Source organism: Microcaecilia unicolor, chromosome 5 (genome assembly GCF_901765095.1).
Source record: "Microcaecilia unicolor chromosome 5, aMicUni1.1, whole genome shotgun sequence".
In the NCBI taxonomy this organism is placed as follows: domain Eukaryota; kingdom Metazoa; phylum Chordata; class Amphibia; order Gymnophiona; family Siphonopidae; genus Microcaecilia; species Microcaecilia unicolor.
The window spans coordinates 40,541,140-40,564,440 of NC_044035.1; the positions used below are offsets into that span (position 1 = coordinate 40,541,140).

General features: G+C 46.3%; 1 protein-coding gene across 1 annotated transcript in view; it reads left to right on the forward strand.

The window, feature by feature from the left end:
* LOC115469991 (steroid 17-alpha-hydroxylase/17,20 lyase) overlaps positions 1–23,301 on the forward strand; it is an 85,079-nt gene that overhangs the window by 55,877 nt on the left and 5,901 nt on the right. Inside the window, exons 6-7 of the mRNA XM_030202822.1 lie at positions 7,100–7,269; positions 14,297–14,400. Coding sequence (XP_030058682.1) covers positions 7,100–7,269; positions 14,297–14,400 — 274 coding nt within the window. The remainder of the gene's footprint in view (positions 1–7,099; positions 7,270–14,296; positions 14,401–23,301) is intronic.

Consider the following 23,301-nt stretch of genomic DNA (forward strand, 5'->3'; position numbering starts at 1 on the left):
TTAGCTGTATCTTCCTTAGTGGCTGCAGGGTTTTTTTTAAATATAGGTGTCAAGGGTCATCATGCCTCCCTTCCTCCCTCCCTTCCATCCACTGCCAGCCCCCTGCTTACGATTTTTTGAAGTCTCACTTACCCAGTCGGGGTTACGGTTGACGATGGCAGCAGCATCGGTAAACGGCGTACAGGCTCAGGCCGTCTGTCTCTCAGCTCTGGTCCCGCCCTCATTTCCAAAATGAGGGCGGAACCAGAGCTGAGAGACAGATGGGCTGAGCCTGTACGCCATTTACCGATGCTGCTGCTGCTGCCGGTGTCGCCACCGTCGTCTGCCATAACCCCGACTGGGTAACTGAGACTTCAAAAATTCGTAAGGATGGGGGCTGGCAGTGGATGAGAGGGAGGGAGGAAGGAAGGGAGGCACGACAACCCTGGAACTGTGAGCGAGGGGGGATCCTGGAACTGGGGGGGGGGGGGGATCCTGGAAGGGGGAGGGAGACTGCGAAACTCGGGGATCTGGGAGGGAGGGAGACCATGACGTGTGTGTGTGGGGGTGTTGATGTGCTTCGGGTGGGGGGAGGGTTTTTTTTTATGTGCTCTGCTTGTAGCTTTTTGATGCGCCACTCCCTGCCACTTGCTCCGAAGTGGCAGGGAGCGGCACATTGACAGCTGATTTCCAGGCAGGGGGAGGAGTAGGGAAACACGCGGATCCCTACTCCTCCCCTTGCCTTGGAATCAGCTGTAAGTGATGTCATCCTGGCTATGGAGCCTAGCTCAGCAACTCCAGGAGCCACGGACACAGGCAGTCCCACATTAGAACGTTGGTGGTGAGAATTATTATATAGGATGGCCCAGTGTGCATGAATCTCCCGCCGGTATTTATGCCACGTTTTCATTTGTGTAAATGGAGGCACGTAGTTTTAATTATTTATTTGAATTTTGCTCACACCTTTTTCAGTAGTAGCTCAAGGTGAGTTTCATTCAGGTACTCGGGATATTTCCCTGTCCCTGGAGAACTCATAATCTAGGCTGGTACCTGAGGCAACAGAGGGTTAAGTGACTTGCCCAAGATCACAAGAAGCAGCAGTGGAAATTGAACTGGGCACCTCTGTCAAGACTGTCAAGACTGGTGCTCTAACCACTAGGCCACTCCTCCAGTCCACTACAGTTTTAGGCATTGTAATATCAACTAAGCATATACTAGATACTGCGTCTAAACCTAGGCACCGATTATAGAATACGCTTAGTTGGCAATGTTTGCGCGTGGATTTTTTTTTAGGTGCCATATATAGTTATCTCCCCCTATGCAGAGTACAGGCAAAGCCAGGGCAGGGCGTTCCTGGAACTTATCTGAATAGTGACAATATTCAGTCTGCTATCCTGCTCCAAGTTATCTGGATATAGTAACTCCAGTTAGTTAAAGATTCTTGAAACCATTTATACACAATACCTGATATTCCTATTTGGCTCGAACATGCCAACAATAGAACATGATCTACCGTGTCAAACATGGCTGACATGTCAAACTGTAAAGAATAACTTGAGTACCTCTGCATAGTTTTTCCTTAAGTTTCCTTAATCAACAATGTCTCAATACTATGTATTGCTCTAAAACCAAATGGAGATGTAAACCAAAACATCTGCCCAAATAACGGATAAAATGTCTGCCAACAAAAAATTCCATCACTTTGGTAAATATAGGAATACTAGCTACTGGGTGGTCAAATCTAATCCAGACCCCTTCGGTATAGGAGTGAGCACTATTTGGCTCATATCTGGCAGAAGAGTACCCGATTGCAATCTATCAATACTAGTTGCAAGCCAACAGAATAGAAGATATTAGTGAAACAGGGGTGCAAAGTGATGCATGTAGGAAAGAGGAATCCAAACTATAGCTACATAATGCAAGGTTGCACGTTAGGAGCTACCGACTAAGAAAGGGATCTCAGCGTCGTTGTTGATGCTACACTGAAACCCTTTGCTCAGTGTGCTGCGGCAGCTAAGAAAGCAAATAGAATGTTAGGTATTATTAGGAAAGGAATGGAAAACAAAAGTGAGGACTTTATAATGCCTTGGTATGGGTCCATGGTGCGATCGCACCGTGAATATTGTGTTCAATTCTGGTCACATCTCAAAAAAGATATAGTGGAATTAAAAAAGGTACAGAGAAGGGTGACGAAAATGATAAAGGGGATGGGATGACTTCCCTATGAGGTACGGCTTAAGTGGCTAGGGCTCTTCAGCTTGGAGAAAAGACAGCTGAGGGGAGATATGATAGAGGTCTATAAAATAATGAGTGGAGTTGAACGGGTAGATGTGAAGCGTCTGTTAACGCTTTCCAAAAATACTAGGACTAGGGGGAATGCGATGAAGCTACAAAGTAGTAAATTTAATTATGAATCAGAGAGAATTTTTCTTCACTCAATGTGTAATTAAACTCTGGAATTCGTTGCCAGAGAATGTGGTAAAGGTGGTTAGCTTAGCGGGTTTTAAAAAAGGTCTGGCTGGCATCCTAAAGGAGAAGTCCATAGCCCATTATTATTTCTGGGATAAGCATCATAAAATGTATTGAACTTTTTTGGGATCTTGCCAGGTATTTGTGATCTGGATTGGCCACTGTTGGAAACAGGATGCTGGTCTTGATGGACCGTTGGTCTGTCCCAGTGTGGCAATACTTATGTACTTATCAAGAGAACAATAAGAATGTAAACATTTCAATAAAATTGGCTTAATTTCATCATATGCAATAACTGATTTGTATGGAAATAATGCAAAGTAATTCTATAGTTGATGTTTCTATTCTCTCAGGGTTATGTCATGAGGCATTCTGTTGATCAAATTTGGGCTAAGTTCTCAGTTATTGCAGATAAAACATATTCGAAACATGTGTGGTAACTCAACAGTAAACTAAAGGCCAGCAGATCTGAAGCCTGGTAACCAGGCAACCTTGATAGGAAAATCAGTTTATAGTTGCCATTAACCACAGAATTTCTGTTACTGTGCTGGTGAACACCATTATTTACATGGCCAAAAGCTAGATAGCAGTCTGCGGTGCTGGGGCTGACTGGGAGCAAAGTGTTAAAGTGCCTGCATATATTTCCAGAATACTGCAAATAACTTCCCAGGAATGTTCTGGCTTCTTGATTTGTAATCCGCTTGGAACTGTAGAGGATATAGTGGAATAGACATAGACGTTGTGACAAGGCAAGCCCCAGAAACTCCCCAGTGAAGCAGTTGAGCCCAGAACTACAGGTCCCAGAAGTCCTTGCAAGAATGAGTGAGGAGAGTAGTCCTAAAAAGATGGAATGGATTCCCAGTCCCAGCAGGGGGAGCAATGGCTCAAGGCAGGGTGAGCCTGTTACTCCCTTCCCCACTAGAGGGCGAGGGAAGGATGAAGCTCAGTTTCCCTGGCTTCAACATCAGTATATAATTCCCCCAGCTGTGAGAAGGAGAGAGCAGATTTCCTGGAGGCTCTCAGTCACCAGGAGGGAGGAGAGACGAAAGGAGAGAGATTCCATGGAGTATGTGGAGAAAGGAAGTAGCCTGCCACTAGAGGTGCCCAAGGGAGAGGAGCCCGCTACCATGGAGTGGGAAAATTCAAAGGTTGCCCTGCCCAGCACATGAAGGCAGTGGAGGAGGCCACACCGGGCGTGGTGCTGAGAGGTGGGAGAAACTGCCAACCTTGCTTCTTACAGGGTTCCATCTGTGCTGTGTAAAAAGCAGGTGATTTGTGGTATTGATTTGGTGTGCAAAGGCTGTCAATGGAGAGTTTTTCTGAACTATTGTGCCCTATTGGAAGTATGCCGGACGCTTACTGAACCCTTCTGAAGGAGGGATTTTGGGACCTGGACTGTCTGTTTTCTTTTGAGGCTTATCTTATGAGGACTGTACCTTTTGTTTTGAGGAATACATTATGATTTTTGGTATGAAATTGCCTTGCAAATAAAATACTTTGGCCCTGAGTCCCAGTATCAGCAGTATTCTATCCTGGAACCCTGGGAGCCCCGAAGGCTTGCTGGCTCCACCCAAGAGGAGGAAGTGGACCCCCCCCCCCCCCCACCACCAATTACAACATATTAAAAAAGAAGGAAGAAAGACCAAACGACAGCTGACATGGTTAAAAAGTGAGGTGAAAGAAACTATTAGAGCTTAAAGAGAATCCTTCAGAACATGGAAGAAGGATCCAACTGAAAATAATAGGAAACAGCATAAAGAATGGCAAGTCAAATGCAAAGTGCTGATAAGGAAGGCAAAGAGGGACTTTGATAAGAAGATTGCGCTGGAGGCAAAAACGCATAGCAAAAACTTTTTTTAGGTATATTAAAAGAAAGAAGCCGGCAAAAGAATCGGTTGGACCACAAGATGACCAAGAAGTAAAAGGGGCACTCAGAGAAGACGACTATAGCGGAGAAGGTCAATGAATTCTTTGCTTCAGTCTTCATTGAGGAAGATGTGGGAGAGATACAGTGCCAGAAATGGTATTCAGTGCTGACCAGTCAGAGAAACTGCATATTACCATCAGTAACAGAGACATAGGAGCCAACTTTTCAAAATTAATGGGGGTGCTAAGCCCAGTGGAAATAACCCCTCCCTGGACACATACAAGGAATTTTCTCAATATTGGGGGTGCTCAAGCACCCACAGAGTCAGCTCCAATGAACAGAGATATGGGGGGGGGGGAGGAGGGGGGCAGGAACAGCTGCTGCAGCTGTACAAGAGCTACACAATGAGGGATTCCTTCCTTGTTGTGTTCAAAAGTGCTCCCCTTTCCCTTTCCTGCTGACATAGAAATTACTCTCACCCCAAGGATTTTAATTTGCTCTGTTCTGCCTAACCCCACCTACTTTAGCTTCCCCAAAGTGCCTATTTATCAAAGTCAGAGAGAGATATAGGGAAAACGACATGGAGAGGGAAGAAGTACCAATGAAAGCGAGATCCTGGAAAAGGACTTAGGAGAAAACCTACAAGAGAAAGCGGTAAAGAGAGACCAGGACTAACCCAAATGGAAAAACAAAATGTTCAGATAGGAAAAATATAAAAATATTTTGTCAGTTTTTAGAGAATTATTTCTGTTTTGTTCAGTACTGGAGGAAATGCATTTCAGTTTCTGTTTATTCAGTATTCCACAGCTCGCATCTAATTTTTCTTGTTTTCCATTTCATTTTTTGCCTGCATATTTGTTTTTAATTTGTGGTATATTATTCTTTATTAGGTGATGGTCTGTATATTCTGTGTGTGACCAGGGTGAGGGATTCTTTTAACAGACAGGTTCTGTGTAGGAAGCTGTAGCAATCAGTCTTGTTCTGTTTTCTTGATTAGAGGCAAGCTAAAATATTTGCAGTTCTGACGTTTTTTTTTTAAATTATCTTATTATTTATTTATTTTTTTAGGTAAGGTTGATGCAGTTTGAGTTCTTGGACTTGGTGCTCGTATAGTATGGGAAACTTCTGTGTGTCCATTTGCAGGGTTTGTTTTACCTACACAGTGTTTAGGTGGATGGAGTTTGTTTTGCTGTCACTAATGTGACACCAAATTTGAGTAGTATCTTTTTCCTATGCAGAGTTGTAAAGTGAAACATCCTACTTCTGCTCTCTACCCATTGTTAGGAGAATTTGATTGGTTAATCTGGGAACGTTCCGTATCAATGAATAATTATCCTCTGTTAGACCGACGTTCAAAGGCAATTGTATGAATGTATAATTAGCCTATCTGTGTATTTTGAAATAAAAATATATACAGATAACACAACAGTGGAACATGTGGAGGAACGGCCTAGTGGTTAGAGCACCAGTCTTGAAATCCAGAAGCGGCCGGTTCAAATGCCACTGCTGCTCCTTGTGATCTTGGGCAAGTCACTTAACCCTCCATTGCCTCAGGTACAAACTTAGATTGTGAGCCCTCCTGGGACAGAGAAATATCCAGTGTACCTGAATGTAACTCACCTTGAGCTGCTACTGAAAAAGGTGTGAGCAAAATCCAAATGAATAAATAAATGTAAGCTGCTAAATGGCCAGATATTATCCATATATTTGTGGGCCATGATAGGGGAGAAACAAGGGCTGGCCAGAAAATGATCTGGATAGTGGAAATATTCAGCCACTGTCCAAGTAAATGTTTAGTTTAGGCCTGCTATAAACAGGTTTAAAATAAACAGATACTGTTGTCATGAATACTGCAGTATCCATATATTCAGTGCTGTTATTTATACAGATAGTGGCTCTGACCTATAGGGATTAAATGGTGATGCAGGGGTGGACTGACTATTCAGGCAACTGGGCTGTGCCTGAGGGCTCAGAGGCTCTAGGGGGCCTCAGGGGCTCTGCCCAGATGCCCGACTCACACTACAGCCCCCCCCCCCCGGTCTTACCTTGAAAGGTGCACCGCTGGTGATCTAGTGGCCTCTGCAGGGGTGTGTGTGTGGGGGGGGAGGGGGATAGAGAACATGTTCTCTCCTGCCCGCTATGCTGCTGCAATTCACCCTGCCTGACACTGCTGTATTTTAAAAATGGAGGCCAAGACTCCCTATGGAAATATCGCTAGACTGTTGAGACCCGTATGACTATCGTGGGAAGTCTAAAAAGCCATTTTGAAAACACAATGGTGCTGGCAGGTGGGGGAATAGTGATATTGCAGTGGGCAGGAAAGAATATAGCCTCCCCCCCCCCCCCCCCCCGCAGAGACTACCAGACCACCAGGGCCCCTCAGGTAGGACTGGGGCAGCAGGGGCATTGGGTGCAGCAGTAGGGGGGGTTGTCATGCAGTGGCTGGGCCCAGACCAACCTCAGTCCGCCCCTGTGGTGATGCTTGTATTTAATTTGGTCATTCAGCTGAAAATTTACACCTATATGTGCAGCTCATACTGCAAAATTGGCCCCAAGAGTTTGGGGGGAGGGGGGAACAAAAGCAAAAGTTGGTTCAGGGTGCTTAACCCTCATAAGCTGGCCCTGCCTGGGGTAAGTACAAAGGGCCCTTGATTGAGAAAAATGAAGCTAAAGATGAATACCAACTGGGATCTCTGGTATTCCAATAGGAAGGAAATTGGTCTTTATTGGTTGTCATTCTGTTTTTCTTCAGTTGTGATTTTTTTTTTTTTTTGCATTACCCAGGTACAGAGAAAGATTCAGGAGGAGTTGGATACAAAGATTGGCTTCGAGAGGCACCCCCTGCTCAGTGACAGAAAGAATTTGCCCTTTCTAGAAGCAACGATTAGCGAAGTACTTCGTATGCGCCCAGTATCCCCTCTCCTCATCCCACATGTAGCACTGGAAGAGTCCAGGTATATGATAAGATTTTACTTTGAAGGCAAGACAGCACATACACTTGATATTGTTAAAGTACAAATAATGGAAATTTGTAAAGAGTTTTGTGAATGCTGAGAGATAAAGAGGGGTGACCAAGTGGCAGTGCCGTAGCGAGGGCGGCTGACACCTGGAGCGGGTCGCTGCTGCGCACCCCCCCCTCGGCGCACACCCCTCCTCCGGCGCGCATTCTTACTTACTTTAGAAGCGAGGGGCGGGCGGGAGGGCCGATTCGCCCCCGAGTCCACGTCACTGGGAGCTGCATCGGCTCCATTGGTTCCTTGCTCTCTCTGCCCCGGAACAGGAAGTAACCTGTTCCGGGGCAGAGACACCCCCCCAGCGGCGTGCACCCGGGGCGGACCGCCCCACCGCCCCCCCTTCCTACGCCACTGCCAAGTGGTGTTCATGTATTTATCAGGTTTAGCCCAGACTTTGGAAACCACAAGACATGATTTAGTTTTATCTGCTAAGGAGATTTCGAACTTATGGACTTGTAAAATTGATTGCCACCAGAAATGCGTGTGCCACCAGAAATACGTGTGCCACCAGAAATGCGTGTTAGCAAAAGAATTGTCTTTCCAATTACACAATATTGTTTTTAAAGCTAAAGCCATTAAAATATTGAATAGAAAGTGAATGCCTCTGTGACACAGGTCATAATAATCATGGATGCTTCCTTAATTGCAGCCAAATCCTTTTTGAGGTTGTGTTTTCATCTTTCATCGCTGATATTTGGAGACAAATGGGGCACGCTCTGACACCTATATAATTCCTTTGCTGCACTGGAGCATCATGATGCTCAGAAAAGAAGTACCAAGGTAGAGCCAGAGGCAAGGATATAGCGCAATCCAAACGATATCCCCAAAACAATGACAGATAAGCTCAGAGCAGAAAATTCTTACTGCTTGGAGACTCCATTATAAGAGGCATTAACTTAGGAACACAGCTCAAGGGTCCCAACCTAATGAAATGCCTTCCAGGATCCAATGCTACCAGAAGTACCAACCAAATACTTAGGGCCCTGTTCACTAAGGTGCGCTAGCATTTTTTGCGTGTGCTAGCTAGAGATGCCCATGTATTCCTATGGGTGTGTCTAGCATCAATGTGCACTCATTTTTAATGAGTGCTAGAAACGCGACTTAGTAAACTCACTCCACGCCTATCTTAATATTAAACCACACCATCTGGTGATCACTAGATTCCAAATAATCACCTACTATAACATCAGAAACACTCTTCCCATTAGTAAGCACTGCGTCCAGTATGGCCCCATCCCATGTGGGTTCCATTGCCAACTGCTGGAATACACAGTAACACAGTAGATAACGGCAGAGAAAGACCTGCACGGTCCATCCAGTCTGCCCAACAAGACAAACCCATACGTGCTACCTTACATGTCTACCTGACCCTGATTTGTATCCGCCACTTCCAGGGCACAGACCGCAGAAGTCTGCCCAGCACTAGCCCTGCCTCCCAACCACTAGCCCCGCCTCCCACCACCGCCTCTGCCACCCAATCTCCGCTAAGCTTCTGAGGATCCATTCCTTCTGAACAGGATTCCTTTATGTTTATCCCATGCATTTTTGAATTCCGTTACCGTTTTCATCTCCACCACCTCCCGCGGGAGGGCATTCCAAGATCCACCACTCTCTCCGTGAAAAAATACTTCCTGACATTTTTCTTGAGTCTGCCCCCCTTCAATCTTGTATCGTGCCCTCTAGTTCTACCGCCTTCCCATCTCCGGAAAAGGTTCGTTTGCGGATTAATACCTTTCAAATATTTGAACGTCTGTTTCATATCACCCCTGTTTCTCCTTTCCTCCAGGGTATACATGTTCAGCTCAGCAAGTCTCTCCTCATACGTCTTGTAATGCAAATCCCATACCATTTTTGTAGCATTTCTTTGCACCGCTTCAATTCTTTTTACATCCTTAGCAAGACACGGCCTCCAAAACTGAACACAATACTCCAGGTGGGGGCCTCACCAACGACTTATACAGGGGCATCAACACCCCCTTTCTTCTGCTGGTCACACCTCTCTCTATACAGCCTATCAACCTTCTAGCTACGGTCACCGCCTTGTCACACTGTTTTGCCGCCTTCAGAGCCTCAGGAATAGTTACCCCTGTAGAGAATTCAGGATTTCCCTTCTTCTAAAAGACCCTGTAATAGGGATACCCCAATCAACATATGGCATATTAAAGTCACCTATAAGTAGCACTTCCCCTTTCACAGCTATATTGTGAATATCTTCAATTAAATCTCTCTCCACTTCCGTCAGTGAATGAGGCCTGTATATCACACCAATGTAAATACATTTGCCATTCTCTCTTTCCAGATTGACCCACAGTGCAGTGGACTTTGATCCTGGGGAACAGAGTTCGATTCCCACTGCAGCTCCTTGTGACTCTGGGCAAGTCACTTAACCCTCCATTGCCCCTGGTACAAAATAAGTACCTGAATATATGTAAACCGCTTTGAATGTAGTTGCAAAAACCTCAGAAAGGCGGTATATCAAGTCCCATTTCCCTTTCCCTAGTTGAGATTCTACATAGAATGTTGCTACAATTGGAGATTCTAGATGGAATGTTGCTACTATTGAAATTCTGTTGCTACTATTTGAGATTCTACATGAATGTTGCTATTCCACTAGCAACATTCCATGTAGAAGCCTGCCCTTGCAGATCAGCAATGCGGCCGCGCAGGCTTCTGATTCTGTGAGTCTGACGTCCTGCACGTACGTGCAGGACGTCAGACTCACAGAAACAGAAGCCTGCGCGGCCGCATTGCTGATCTGCAAGGGCAGGCTTCTACATGGAGTGTTGCTAGTGGAGGAGTAGCCTAGTGGTTAGTGCAGTGGACTGTGATCCTGGGGAACTGAGTTCGATTCCCACTGCAGCTCCTTGTGACTCTGGGCAAGTCACTTAACCCTCCATTGCCCCTGGTACCAAATAAGTACCTGAATATATGTAAACCGCTTTGAATGTAGTTGCAAAAACCTCAGAAAGGCGGTATATCAAGTCCCATTTTCCTTTCCTTACCCTGTAGGTCCTTTAATTGTGTGGCTTTAATATTATCTTTAACATATAATGCCACTCCTCCATTGTTTCCTACCCTGTCTTTCCTGAACAGATTATAGACCGGTATAACTATATGCCAGTCATGGTTCTCTGTGAACCATGTCTCTGTAATTGCCACTAAAACCAAATCAGCCTCTTTCATCACGGCCTCAAGATCTAAAACCTTATTTCCCATACTTTGAGCATTAGTATATACTGCTTTCCAGATGTTGCCCCGTTTTCCCTTTTGTGTAGAGATATTTAATGTGTCACTTACCTGAGGGCTTGTACTTACATGGGGGGCTTTGATCACAGTGCCCCAACAATTCTAAAGCCCCTTTTCAGTAGGTTAGCCAGTTTGCTGCTGAAAAACACTTCTTCCCTTCTTTGATAGATGGGCACCATCTCTGCTCACCCTTGGAAAAGCATCCCATGGTCCAGAAAGCCAAAATGCTCTTGATGACACCATCTGTGCAGCCACATATTCATCTCCAGGATGTAAGCTTCTCTGCCTTGACCTTTACCCTCAACAGGCAGGATGGCCAAGACCACCACCTGTGTGCTTTGCCTTCTCTCCCAGAGCCACGAAGTTTGATATGTTCGGAGGGGTACCTAACAGTATCACATCGAAATTAATATGCACCACCACAATGTATTCCTCTCTACCACGTATGCAGCGACTTTTGTATTCTGTGACCCGGAAATGGCAATCGCTATTACGGCAAATGTAAGCGAATTGGTGGGAAAATGTGGGATACAAATGCTAATAATAATAATAATTTGTGCCAACATGGATAAGTAGCATTGGATAATAGTCATTAGATTTGATGAGCCTTACAAAGCTCTCTGTAACATCTTGAATTTTGGCACCTGGCAGACAGCACACCTCCTGGGATATCATGTCTGGACTGCAGATGGACACCTCTGTACCTCTCAGAAGAGAATCACCAACCACCACTACCTTTTGCCTCTTAATGGTCACTGATCCAGCACCTTTGGGGATTTCGAGCTCCAATTCCTCCTCTATTTGGGATGCTCTCATCTCCTCCACTTCCATTGCTGCATATCGGTTCTTCAGTTTGAGGGCAGGTGGCGACTGATCCTGCAGGGTCTCATGATCTGAGTCCAGTTGTCCTATTTCAGCACAACTTCTTCTTCCCCACTGCTGGAAATCTTTGATGCTTCATGAAGCTTGGCTCTGGCCTGGTTCCCCAGAGTTAACAGTACAATCTTTAGCAACTAACATAGACCAGCCTGCATCTGGCCAGGCCAAAGATACAAGTCTGCAAGGTTCCAAGTTGGACTTGGCCTAACTATCACGTTGCAAGGTTCCAAGTTGGACTTGGCCTAACTATCGCGTTGCAAGGTTCCAAGTTGGACTTGGCCTAACTATCGCGTTGCAAGGTTCCAAGTTGGACTTGGTCTATCGCGTTGCATGGTTCCAAGTTGGACTTGGTCTAACTATCGCGTTGCAAGGTTCCAAGTTGGATTTGGCCTAACTGACTATCGCGTTGCAGTTCACACATACGTGGTAGATGCATAGGCAGTCAGGCATCGCTGCTTCCCTCTGGGCCTCCTTAACCTAGCTGTGCCCTTAACTTTTTTACTTCCTGGATCCAGGGCCGTGCCGATGCGGTAAGCGAGGTAAGCGCCGCAGGGGGGCGCCCACCTCTGGAGGGCGCCGCCACGGTGCTTACCCTCGCCCCGCCGAGGACTTTAAATCTTTTGGCACCAGAGAGGGGGGTGCCGCCGCTCCCGCTGCTCTTCATCCTGGCACCCCCCCCTCCCGCACCAGCCCTTTAAATTTATTTGCCGAGCGAGCGCAGCACCTCGTGTGCAAGTAAAAGAAGCGGATCCAATCATCTCATTGGGCCTTCCCTCACTGTCCCGCCCTCCTCTGACGCAACTTCCTATTTCCTCTAGGGCGGGACAGTGAAGGAAGGGCCAATGAGATGATCGGATTCGCTTTTTTTTACTTGCACACGAGGTGCTGCGCTCGCTATCGCGTCGGCAATTTCTTTTTAAAGACGGGTGGCAGGGAGAAGACGAGGCAGGGTGAGGGTGGGGGACAGATGGGGTGACCGTGAAGGTGGGGGGGGGGGACTCGGATAGCAGAAGGGACTGGGTGGGAGACAGATGGGGTGAGGGGGACTCGGATGGGCAGAAGGGACTGGGTGGGAGCCAGATGGGGTGAGGGGGACTCGGATGGGCAGAAGGGACTGGGTGGGAGACAGATGGGGTGAGGGTGGGGGGCACTTGGATAGCAGAAGGGACTGGGTGGGAGACAGATGGGGTGAGGGGGACTCGGATGGGCAGAAGGGACTGGGTGGGAGACAGATGGGAGAAGGGGCATGGAGCTGGAACTGGGGTCTGAAAAGTGAGCAGGAGGGAGAATGGGGTCATGCCTGGGGCAGGGGTGGATGGGAGAATCAATGGATCTGGAACTAGGGGCAGCCGCAGGTGGGATAGATCCTGGATGGAATGGGGAGTGAGAGGGAGGGCAGACCCTGAATGGATGGGAGGGCAGAGAGGCATGGATGGGAGGGCAGGGCCCAGGGAGAGGACAAATTGCTGGAAGGGGAGGGGAGAGAGGATTGCTGGCTATGGATGGAGGAGGGAAGGGCAGAGAGGGACAAGGATGGACATGGGGGCCCAGGGAGAGGACAAATTGCTGGAAATGGAGGGGAGGGGAGAGAGGAGGATTGCTGGCTATGGATGGAGGAGGGAAGGGCAGAGAGGGACAAGAATGGACATGGATGGGAGGGCAGGACCCAGGGAGAGAGGAGAAATTGCTGGAAATGGATATAGAGCAAGAAATGAAGAAGAAAGGAGAAAAGTAAAGAAATAAATGGAAAGGAAGCCCTGGAAACGGAGTTAAGAGGACAGATAGCAGCAGAATCAGATACTGGGCCAGCATGATCAGAAAAAGAAAGTCACCAGACAACAAAGGTAGAAAAAAATAATTTTATTTTCATTTTAGTGTTTGGAATATGTCCACTTTGAGAATTTACATCTGCTATCTTATTTTGCAATGTATAGCAATTTGTTTCTAAGAATATTGCTGACAATTCCTTTCAGTGTGGCAAGTGGTGAGCGATCATTTTCACCAGGGGGGGGGGGGGGGCGCCAACTGATAGTCTCCAGGGGGGCGCCAGAGACCCTAGGCACGGCCCTGCCTGGATCGTGCCCTCCTGGCTCCACCCCTCCCACCACATTTCCCCCCCCCCCCCCCAGGTGGGACTGGTGAGTTTTAAGGTGGTTCCAGCACTGAAGGAGTGTCATTAATGGGAAGCATAGCATTCTACAGACTCCCTTACAAGCTCCTTGTGATCATGGGCAAGTCACTTAACTTTCCATTGCCTCAGGTACAAACTGAGTTTCTGAGTCCTCCAGGGACAGAAAACTACCTGAAGTACCTGAATGTAAACTGCTTCAATAGCTTGCAGGCGGCATGTAAGAAGGTAAGAAGCCCTTTTATAAAAGAGCAATAAACCGTTAGTGCGGCATTAGCATGAGAAAATAGGCTTCCGCAGAATGCCTTAAAGCTTTTTGTGGTATTTTGCCTGTTGTCGTGCACAAAGCGCATGTTAACTATGTTAAAAAATATTTTTGTAAAGGGGGTGGGGAGTGGGCGTTCCTGAGCTGTCCGGCTAGTGTGTTCCAATTAGAACGCACTAACCAGATAGTGCAGACTTACTTTCCGCCTCCCAGTTAGAAGACACTTCCACAATGTTTCTGCATTAATTTCTTTCAGGTCTCAAATGCTAATGACAACATTAATGCATGACCTGCAAATAAAAACAAAACAAAGCCTTAAATAATACCACGTTAAATCTGGGCTTGGTATGCAGGAAAGTCCCATGTTACAACGTGCTAAACCCAAATTTTACTGAGTATATAAAATAAATAAAATACAGCCAATGTGATGACCATTTCCTGTTTCACAGCATTGGAGAATACACCATTGCAAAAGGAACTCGTGTGGTAATAAATCTCTGGTCCCTACACCATGATGAGAAAGAATGGAAAAACCCTGATACTTTTGACCCAGGTTAGTGCTTCAGTGACTTCTTACATACATGGGATGATCCTTTCAGAAATGCAAGAGGATGCCAGTTGCCTGCCTCAACAAAAACACTGCATGCTACTTGTGATGGGAGGGATGCATTCCAACCCATTGCTTGCTGGGATGGGATAAATGGCCATCCTATGTGTCTGCAGCAGGGGCGTATCTGGACTCCGGCGGTAGGGTGGGCCAGAGCCAGAGGGAGGGGGCACATTTTAGCTCCCCCCCCCATTGTCAGAGCCCCCACCGCCACCAATGACTCTCTCCACCCCCCTCCCGCCGCCAACCCTCCTCCGCTGCCGTTGCTTACCTTTGCTGGCGGGGGGCCCCAACCCCCGCCAGCCGAGGTCCGCTTCCACCTGCCGCTGCCTTAAAAACTACTTCTTCAGCCGGCAGGGGACCCCAAACCCCCGCCAGCCGCCCCGAGGTGTTTAAAATTCATCTTTGGCCTCTGTGACCGTGCTGCTGTTGATAGGAGCTGTTGAAGCCACTTCGGAGTCTAACGTCGCAGCACGTACGTCAGACTCCGAAGTGGATTCAACAGCTCCTATCAACAGCAGCACGGCCACGGAGGCCGAAGATGAATTTTAAACACCTCAGGGCGGCTGGCGGGGGTTTGGGTTCCCCCGCCGGCTGAAGAAGTAGTTTTTATCGTCAATCATTTTTTATTGATGACATACAACAAAAGTCCACACAAACAGGTAAGTAGCATTCTAACAGCAACATAGTGACTTCACAATTATGCTTTCACTAAACAACATCATCAACTTTTAGTATTCCCCCCCCCCCCCCCTCCTTTGAATGTTCAGACTTAATGTCCAAAAACATAATTCCGGATATGGTGGTCCCCAGGGAACTGGACTCAGATGTCCCCCTAGGACCCCCCCAAACCGGAACATCATTATCTACTCGATCCCACCCTCCCCTCCCTGTGTCTCGATTATTCAAATTTGGGAATGAATGTCCGAGGTTCCACGTGCCAATCAGATGTTCAAGAGGGTACTCTTAGTTCTTGGGGGCATTGAGTCCAGAAACGGACCCCATCTCAAACAGAATTTATCCAACTCCATCGGATTTCCATCTTTTATCATCATTCTCTCAAAGCGTAATAGTTGCACCATCCGCATTCGCCAATTCTGGAGTGAGGGGTCTCTTGAGGATAACCAATCCACTAAAATAGTCTTTTTTGCAATCAGAATGGCTCGCTGTACAAAAAGAATAAGCCTTCTTGGCCGGGGAGCCCGCAAACAGGGCTTCCCGAACAATAACATCGGAGAACAAGACCATCTAGTTCTCCACAAGGTTGAAACCTGTTGTAGTAAAGTCATCCAGAATTTCTTCACTACAGGGCAAGTCCAGTACATGTGCCCCAAGGTCGCTCCCACAAAATGACACCTGGGGCACGCCCCATCAGGGGAAACCCCCACATGGAACGCCCGTCGAGGCGGTATATGCATCCGAAACACAAAACGGTATTGTAATTCCCAGTGATCTGTTAAAGGCGACACTCTATAAAGGGCCAACACATGTTCTTTAAGCAGGCCTGACGAAATGACTACCTTCAGGTCTCTGCTCCAGGCCTCAGCATATTTACCAAAGTTTGGCTCCGCAGCTGTGTCTTTGATATGTCGGAGGTGAAACCTCAGTGGAACTTTTTGTTGTGATCCCAACGAGAATGCCAGTGGTAATTCCTCCTGTACGTCCTCCGCCAAGGCCTCCCAAGTCAAACTTTTCGTATAGTGCAATAGTTGCCAATAATGAAAGTAGTCTTTGGGGCGAAGTAGTCCTTGATCCTGCAACTTCTGAAACGATTGCAACTTTCCTTCTCGCGTCAAAATCTGGTGTATATAGATTATACCTCGCGCTCTCCATTGTTCAAAAATTTTATATATCAAACCAGGCTGAAACTCAGGGTTCCCGCAGATTGGCAGCAGTGGGGTAACTTTTGGTGAAAATTGATGTAATCTACAAATCCAGCTCCATGCTCTTTGTGCTTGCGGTAGAATGTTTGAAATGCGTAGTATTGAAGAGGCCCCTCCACTCCCATGCAGGCAACTACTAAAGTGAATGGGTGCAAACAACCGTAGTTCCATTGTGGTGGCTGAAAAATCCGCTGAATTGCGGAACCAGTCTGTAACATGCCTCATTGCACAAGCAATCCCTAAATGTCTCACACTCTGCAAGCCCATCCCACCATATTCTTTCGGTACATACATGCTTTCCAGTGGAAATCTTGGCTTTTTTCCTCTCCACAAAAATTTCCTTAACATTCCATTCACACGTTTCTCGTCCCTATTAGTAAGGTGTAGGGGTAAAGTTTGAAACATATATGACCAACAGGGGATAATCATCATATTGTACAGTGCTATACGTCCTGACAGAGAGATAGGGAGACCCCGCCATTGCTCAAGTTTCCTCACTGTGTCTTTCATTAATTTTTGAATATTTATCTCATACAAACCACTTAATGTGTTGGAAATTAATACACCCAAGTATTTCATCTCTGTCTTTGCCCTCTGCAGAGAGAAGTCATCTGGGTCGGGGCCATCCAGTCTCTTGGGTAACCTCATTATGCGTGATTTTTCCCGGTTAATTTTAAACCCTGATAGTGTACTAAAACATTCGATCTCCTCGAGCAGTGCTGGCAGTGCCACCCTCGGGGACTCTGATATTATCAAAAGATCGTCTGCAAAGGCTAACACCTTTACTTTCTCTCCACTGACTATCACCCCTGGCACCCCCTCTCCCTGTTGGATAGTTTTAATCAGTGGTTCAATAGATAACACAAAAAGGAGCGGGGAGAGAGGGCATCCTTGCCTAGTCCCCCTCGCAATAGGAAACTGTTGTGTTCTAGACCCATTAACCAGCACAGCCGCTCGAGGATTTGAGTATAACGACTGGATAGCCCCATAAACCCAACCCCCCACACCCACATGTCTCAACACCGCAAACATATAATCCCAGCCTACTTTATCAAATGCTTTTTCAGCGTCCAGGCTGACCAGCATCGCCTCACTGCCTGAACGCTGAATCTGAGCCTGAGCTAATAGTAATCGTCTCACGTTAATTCCTGAGTGCCTATTGCGGATAAAACCCACTTGCTCCTGACCGATAAGACTGGGTAAGCACTCCTGTATTCTATTCGCTAGTAGTTTGGCTAGGATTTTTATATCTACATTGATTAAGGAAATGGGCCGGAAAGAGCCAGCCTGATTCTCCGGCTTTCCTGGTTTTAGCAATAAAGTTATCAGTGCCTCATTTGCATAAGCCGGAAACTGTCCCTGAGCTACTACCTCCTCAAAGTACGAGTGCAAGGGGCCCACTATGTGTGGATTTAAGATTTTATAAAATTCACTAGCGAAGCCATCTGGGCCTGGAGCTGAATTCGCAGGGAGCGACCTGATTATATCTTGTAGTTCCTTCCCTGTGATAGGCCTATTCAGGACCTCTACCTCCTCTGCCTTCAGTGTCAGCATTCTGGCCCTCCGCAAATATTCTGTCACCGACTCCAATGATGGTGGGGATATATTTTTGTATAATTCACTATAGAATTGTTGGAATACCTTTTTTACTCCTTCCCTCCCATTCTGAATATGTCCGTGCTTATCCTTCACCGCCACTATCGTTCTAGGGTCACCCCACGCCGCTGGGGGGGTGCTGCACGCCTATTGGCTGAGTCCACTTGTTCCCTCCCTGCTGCTCCCTCTGCGCGGGGCAGAGCGAGAGCAGCAGGGAGGGAACAAGCGGACTCAGCCAACAGGCGTGCAGCACCCCCCAAGCAGGTAAAAATGCACCCGGGGGAGGGTGTAATTTCACCGGGGGGGGGGGGCTGCACTGCACCGGGGGGGGGGGGGGGGTGCATCGGTGATCCGCCCTGGGTGTCAGGCAGCCTAGGAACACCACTGTGTATGGTTGCTGTGTTAGTCCACTTTAAAGGGTAATAAATAGAAATAAAATAAAACAAGAAAATAGGAGATTAAAATAATAACCCTTTTTATTGGACTGACTCGGGGATTCTCAACCAGTTCTCGGGACACACTTAATTAGGTTTTCAGAATACCCACAATAAATATGCATGGGACAGATTTGAATAGAATCTTATGCATAATCATTGTGGGCATCCTAAAAACCTAATTTTGTCCTGAGAACTCAGTTGAGAATCACTGGACCAACTTAATATACAGCCAAGCCACACGATATCATTGTACAAACTCTGACCCAAGAAACAGAAACAAATATCTAAAAATCCTGACTGAATCCTTCAAACAGAAAGGCTACAACCCCAAACTGATTTCCGAAAGATTGCCTCCTCACTTAAAACACCTAAAGAAAACCTACTGCAGAAGGGGGAAAAAAATCCTCAGCAGTCCCTTATGTTGTGACATACAATCCAGAGCTGGAAAAACTGAGAAAATCATAAAAGCAACAACTCCAGGAGGATGAATTACTAAAAGTAATATTACCAGCTCCACCAAATCAGAAGCAAAAATTAGAGAAAAACAAACTCACAACAGAAGCTCAAAAAGAAGAGAATGGCACATTGAGAACGATACGTTGAAATCCTCTGCTCAGTGTGCGGCGGTGGCTGCAAAAGCAAACCGAATGTTAGGTATTATTAGGAAAGGAATGGAAAACAAAACTGAGGACGTTATAATGCCTTTGTATCGTTCCATGGTGCGACTGCACCTTGAATATTGTGTTCAATTCTGGTCACCACGTTTCAAAAAAAGATAGAGAGGTGTGGTAGCCGTGTTAGTCCACTTTTAAAGGTTATCAATAGAAATAAAACAAAATAAAACATGGAAAAGAAAGATACCTTTTTTATTGGACATAACAATACATTTCTTGATTAGTTTTCGAAGGTTGCCCTTCTTCGTCAGATCGGAAATAAGCAAATGTTTCACTTATATATACTGTCATCTATCAACATTTGCTTATTTCCGATCTGACGAAGAAGGGCAACCTTCGAAAGCTAATCAAGAAGTGTATTAAGTTATGTCCAATAAAAAAGGTATCATCTTATTTTCTTTTCCATGTTTTATTTTGTTTTATTTCTATTGATTACCAAAAAAAGATGGAAAAGGTACAAAGAAGGGCGACGAAAATGATAAAGGGGATATGACGACTTCCCTATGAGGAAAGGCTAAAGCAGCTAGGGCTCTTCACCTTGGAGAAAAGACAGCTGAGGGGAGATATGATAGAGGTTTATAAAATAATGAGTGCAGTGGAAAGGGTAGACGTGAATCACTTTTTTACTCTTTCCAAAAATACTAGGACTAGGGGGCATGCAATGAAGCTAGAAAGTAGTAAATTTAAAACGAGTTGGAGAAAATATTTCTTCTCTCAACGTGTAATTAAACTCTGGAATTTGTTGCCAGAGAATGTAGTAAAAGCGGTTAGCTTAGTGGGGTTTAAAAAAGGTTTGGATGGCTTCCTAAAGGAAAAGTCCATAGACCATTATTAAAATGGACTTGGGGAAAATCCACTGCTTATTTCTAGAATAAGCAGCATAAAATGTATTGTACCATTTTGGGACCTTGCCAGTTACTTGTGACCTGGATTCAGTTGTGTGCTGGAGCCGGCTCACACCGGCTCGCAAAAGCCGGTTGTTCTGGGAGTGCGAGCCGGCTTGCCTCTTGTTTATCCCTTCCCCCCCCCCCCCCCCCGAGCTGCAGGGTCACAGACACCCAGCGCATACCTGAAGGCAGCATCCCTGTTGGTCTAGTGGATTCTTCGGTGCAGGAAAGATCCCCAGTCTTTCCTGTCTGCTGCCGATGCTCCTGCAGCTGCATCACTCTTTAAAAATGGCTGTCGAGACTTCCAGGGGCGGCTTTGCAAGACTTTCGTTGAAGTCTTGCAAGGCCGCCCTTGTAAGTCTGGCAGCCGTTTTAAAGAAGATGCGGCAGTAGGAGCGTCGACAGCGGGCAGGAAAAACTGGGGATCTTTCCTGCCCTCAAAAATCCACTAAACCACCAGGGACGCTGCCTTCAGGTATGCACTGGGAGTGGAACCCTTTGGCTTGGGGTAGCAGGGAGGAGGTCTGTAATAGGTAGGTGGGTGGGTAGGGAGGATACTGTAAAAAAAAAAGTTAAATTTTTAAAAATGCCGCCGGCTCGTGCATAGGGATGTACACAGAGGAAGTATAATAAGGGAATAACTTTTCATAGGTAGAGTAGTAATTTGTTGTAAATTGTAATCAGTGTGTCATTTGGAGGGGCTGGTTATAGGGATACCTAACCCTGTTATTGGTGCAGAGATTTTTTTTTTTTGCTCCTGGTAAAGGGGTTCTAAAACAGACATGTAATGAGAATCAGGTGCTCAACATTCAGAGTTTCTATCTATTTATTTACTTATTTATGGCATTTTACCCCACATTAAACATGAATCCACATTAAACATAAATTAGATTGGAACCTGAGAGCATTAAAAAAATTTTTTTTCCGGAGAGAATAATGCATTGCCCCCCCCCCCCCCAGGCTCTCTCCCCTGGTATAGCAAGCTCTACAATTTGGGGGGGGGGGGGGCAGAGGTGGACGGGGGAGAGAGCCTGTTAAAAATTTACTAGCACACCACTGCCTGGATTGGCCACTGTTGGAAACAGGATGCTGGGCTTGATGGCAGGGGCGTAGCCAGACACCCAATTTTGGGTGGGCCTGGGCCCAAGATGGGTGGGCAGAAGAACTCCACCGTTCCACAAGTGATTTGATCTCTCTCTCTCTTGCCTGCATGCCATACGGTCTTCTCAAACATCCCCCATCTCCAGCAAACCTTTTAAATAGCAGATTTTCACCGGCAGCGAGCATCAACTAATACACACGGCTCATGTTGGCCCTACAGTCTTCCCTCTGATGCAACTTCCTGTTTCCGCATAAGTGGGAATACATCAGAGGGAAGGCTGTGGGGCCAGTGTGAGTAGTATGTATCAGTCACTGCTCACTGCAGGCGAAGATCTGCTATTTACAAGGTATTTAGAAGGGACAGTTCTTGGGAATTTTCTGCTGTTGGGGCTTGGGGATCCCTGCCAGCCACATCATAGGTGTACTGCTACTGGGTGGGCCCGAGCCCAAGGTGGGTGGGCCCGGGCCCACCCAGGCCCACCCTTGGCTACGCCACTGCTTGATGGACCTTCAGTCAGTCCCAGTATGGGCAATACTTATGTACTTAAATCCTTGCAATATACCAAACTGCAACTTCTGTCAGCACATATCACACCCCACTGCTAAGTCGTTCAACATAAAGGTACCCTACTCATGCTCTTCCTCAAATGTTTTTATGTATTATTCAATACAGAAAATGTGAAGAAGTGTGCTGTATTGAGAACTCACACAGGCATCACAACAGACATTACAAAGCAAATCAAAATGGCACCTCTTAGCCTGGGCTTAAGAGTGATGTTCATTATGGTCACAGTATGCACAAAACTAACCCATTTGTTAAAAAAAAAAAGCCCTGGGTCAAAACTACTACTTATTTCTAAAGCGCTACTAGATGTAGGCAGCACTGTACACTTGAACATGAAGACATAGTCCCTGCTCGACAGAGCTTACAATCTAATTAGGACAGACAAACAGGACAAATAAGAGATAAGGGAATATTAAAGTGAGGATGATAAAATAAGGGTTCTGAACAAGTGAATAAGGGTTAGGAGTTAAAAGCAGCATCAAAAAGGTGGGCTTTTAGCATAGATTGGAAGACGGCCAGAGATGGAGCTTGACGTACCGGCTCATGAAGTTTATTCCAGGCATATGGTGCAGTAAGATAAAAGGAATGGAGTCTGGAGTTAGCAGTGGAGGAGAAGGGTGCAGTTCCCGGGGAGGAATGTAGGGAGAGATGAGAGTGGAGAGGTACTGAGGAGCTGCAGAGTGTATGCACTTATAGGTCAATAAGAGGAGTTTGAACTGTATGTGGAAACGGATAGGAAGCCAGTGAAGTGACTTGAGGAGAGGGCTAATATGAGTATAATGACACTGGCGGAATATTAGTTGTGCTGCAGAATTTTGAACAGATTGAAGAGGAGAGAGATGGCTAAGTGGGAGACCCATGAGAAACAAGTTGCAATACTCTAAGCGAGAGGTGATAAGAGTGTGGATGAGGGTTCTGGTAGTGTGCTCAGAAAGGAAAGGGCGAATTTTGGTGATATTATAGAGAAGGAAATGACAGGTTTTAGCAGTCTGCTGAATATGTGCAGAGAAGGAGAGGGAGGAGTCGAAGATGACCCCAAGGTTACGAGCTGATGACACAGGAAGGATGAGAGTGTTATCTACAGAAATAGAGAATGGGAGAGGAGGAGAGGTTGGTTTAGGGGGAAAGATAAGCAGCTCAGTCTTGGTCATATTTAGTTTCAGATGGCGCTGAGACATCCAGGCAGCAATGTCAGACAGACAGGCTGATACTTTGGCCTGGATTTCAGCTGAGATTTCTGGTTTGGAGAGGTAGATCTGGGAGTCATAAGCGTAAAGATGATACTAAAAACCATGGGATGAGATCAGAGTACCAAGGGAAGAAGTATAGATGGAGAAAAGAAGAGGTCCTAGGACAGATCCCTGAGGTACACCAACTGACAGTGGGATAGAAGTAGAGGAGATCCACTAGAGTATACACTAAAGGTACGCTGGGAGAGATAAGAAGAAAACCAGGAAAGAACAGAGCCCTGAAATCCAAGTGAGGACAGCGTATCAAGGAGGTTAGGCTGTGATCAACAGTGTCAAAAGCAGCAGATAGATCGAGAAGGATGAGGATAGAATAGACACCTTTGAATCTGGCCAGTAACAGATCATTGGAGACTTTAGCAAGCGCTGTTTCAGTTGAATGAAGGGGGTGAAAGCCAGATTGAAGTGGATCAAGAATAGCTTGAGATGAAAGAAAGTCAAGGCAACGGCAGTGAAC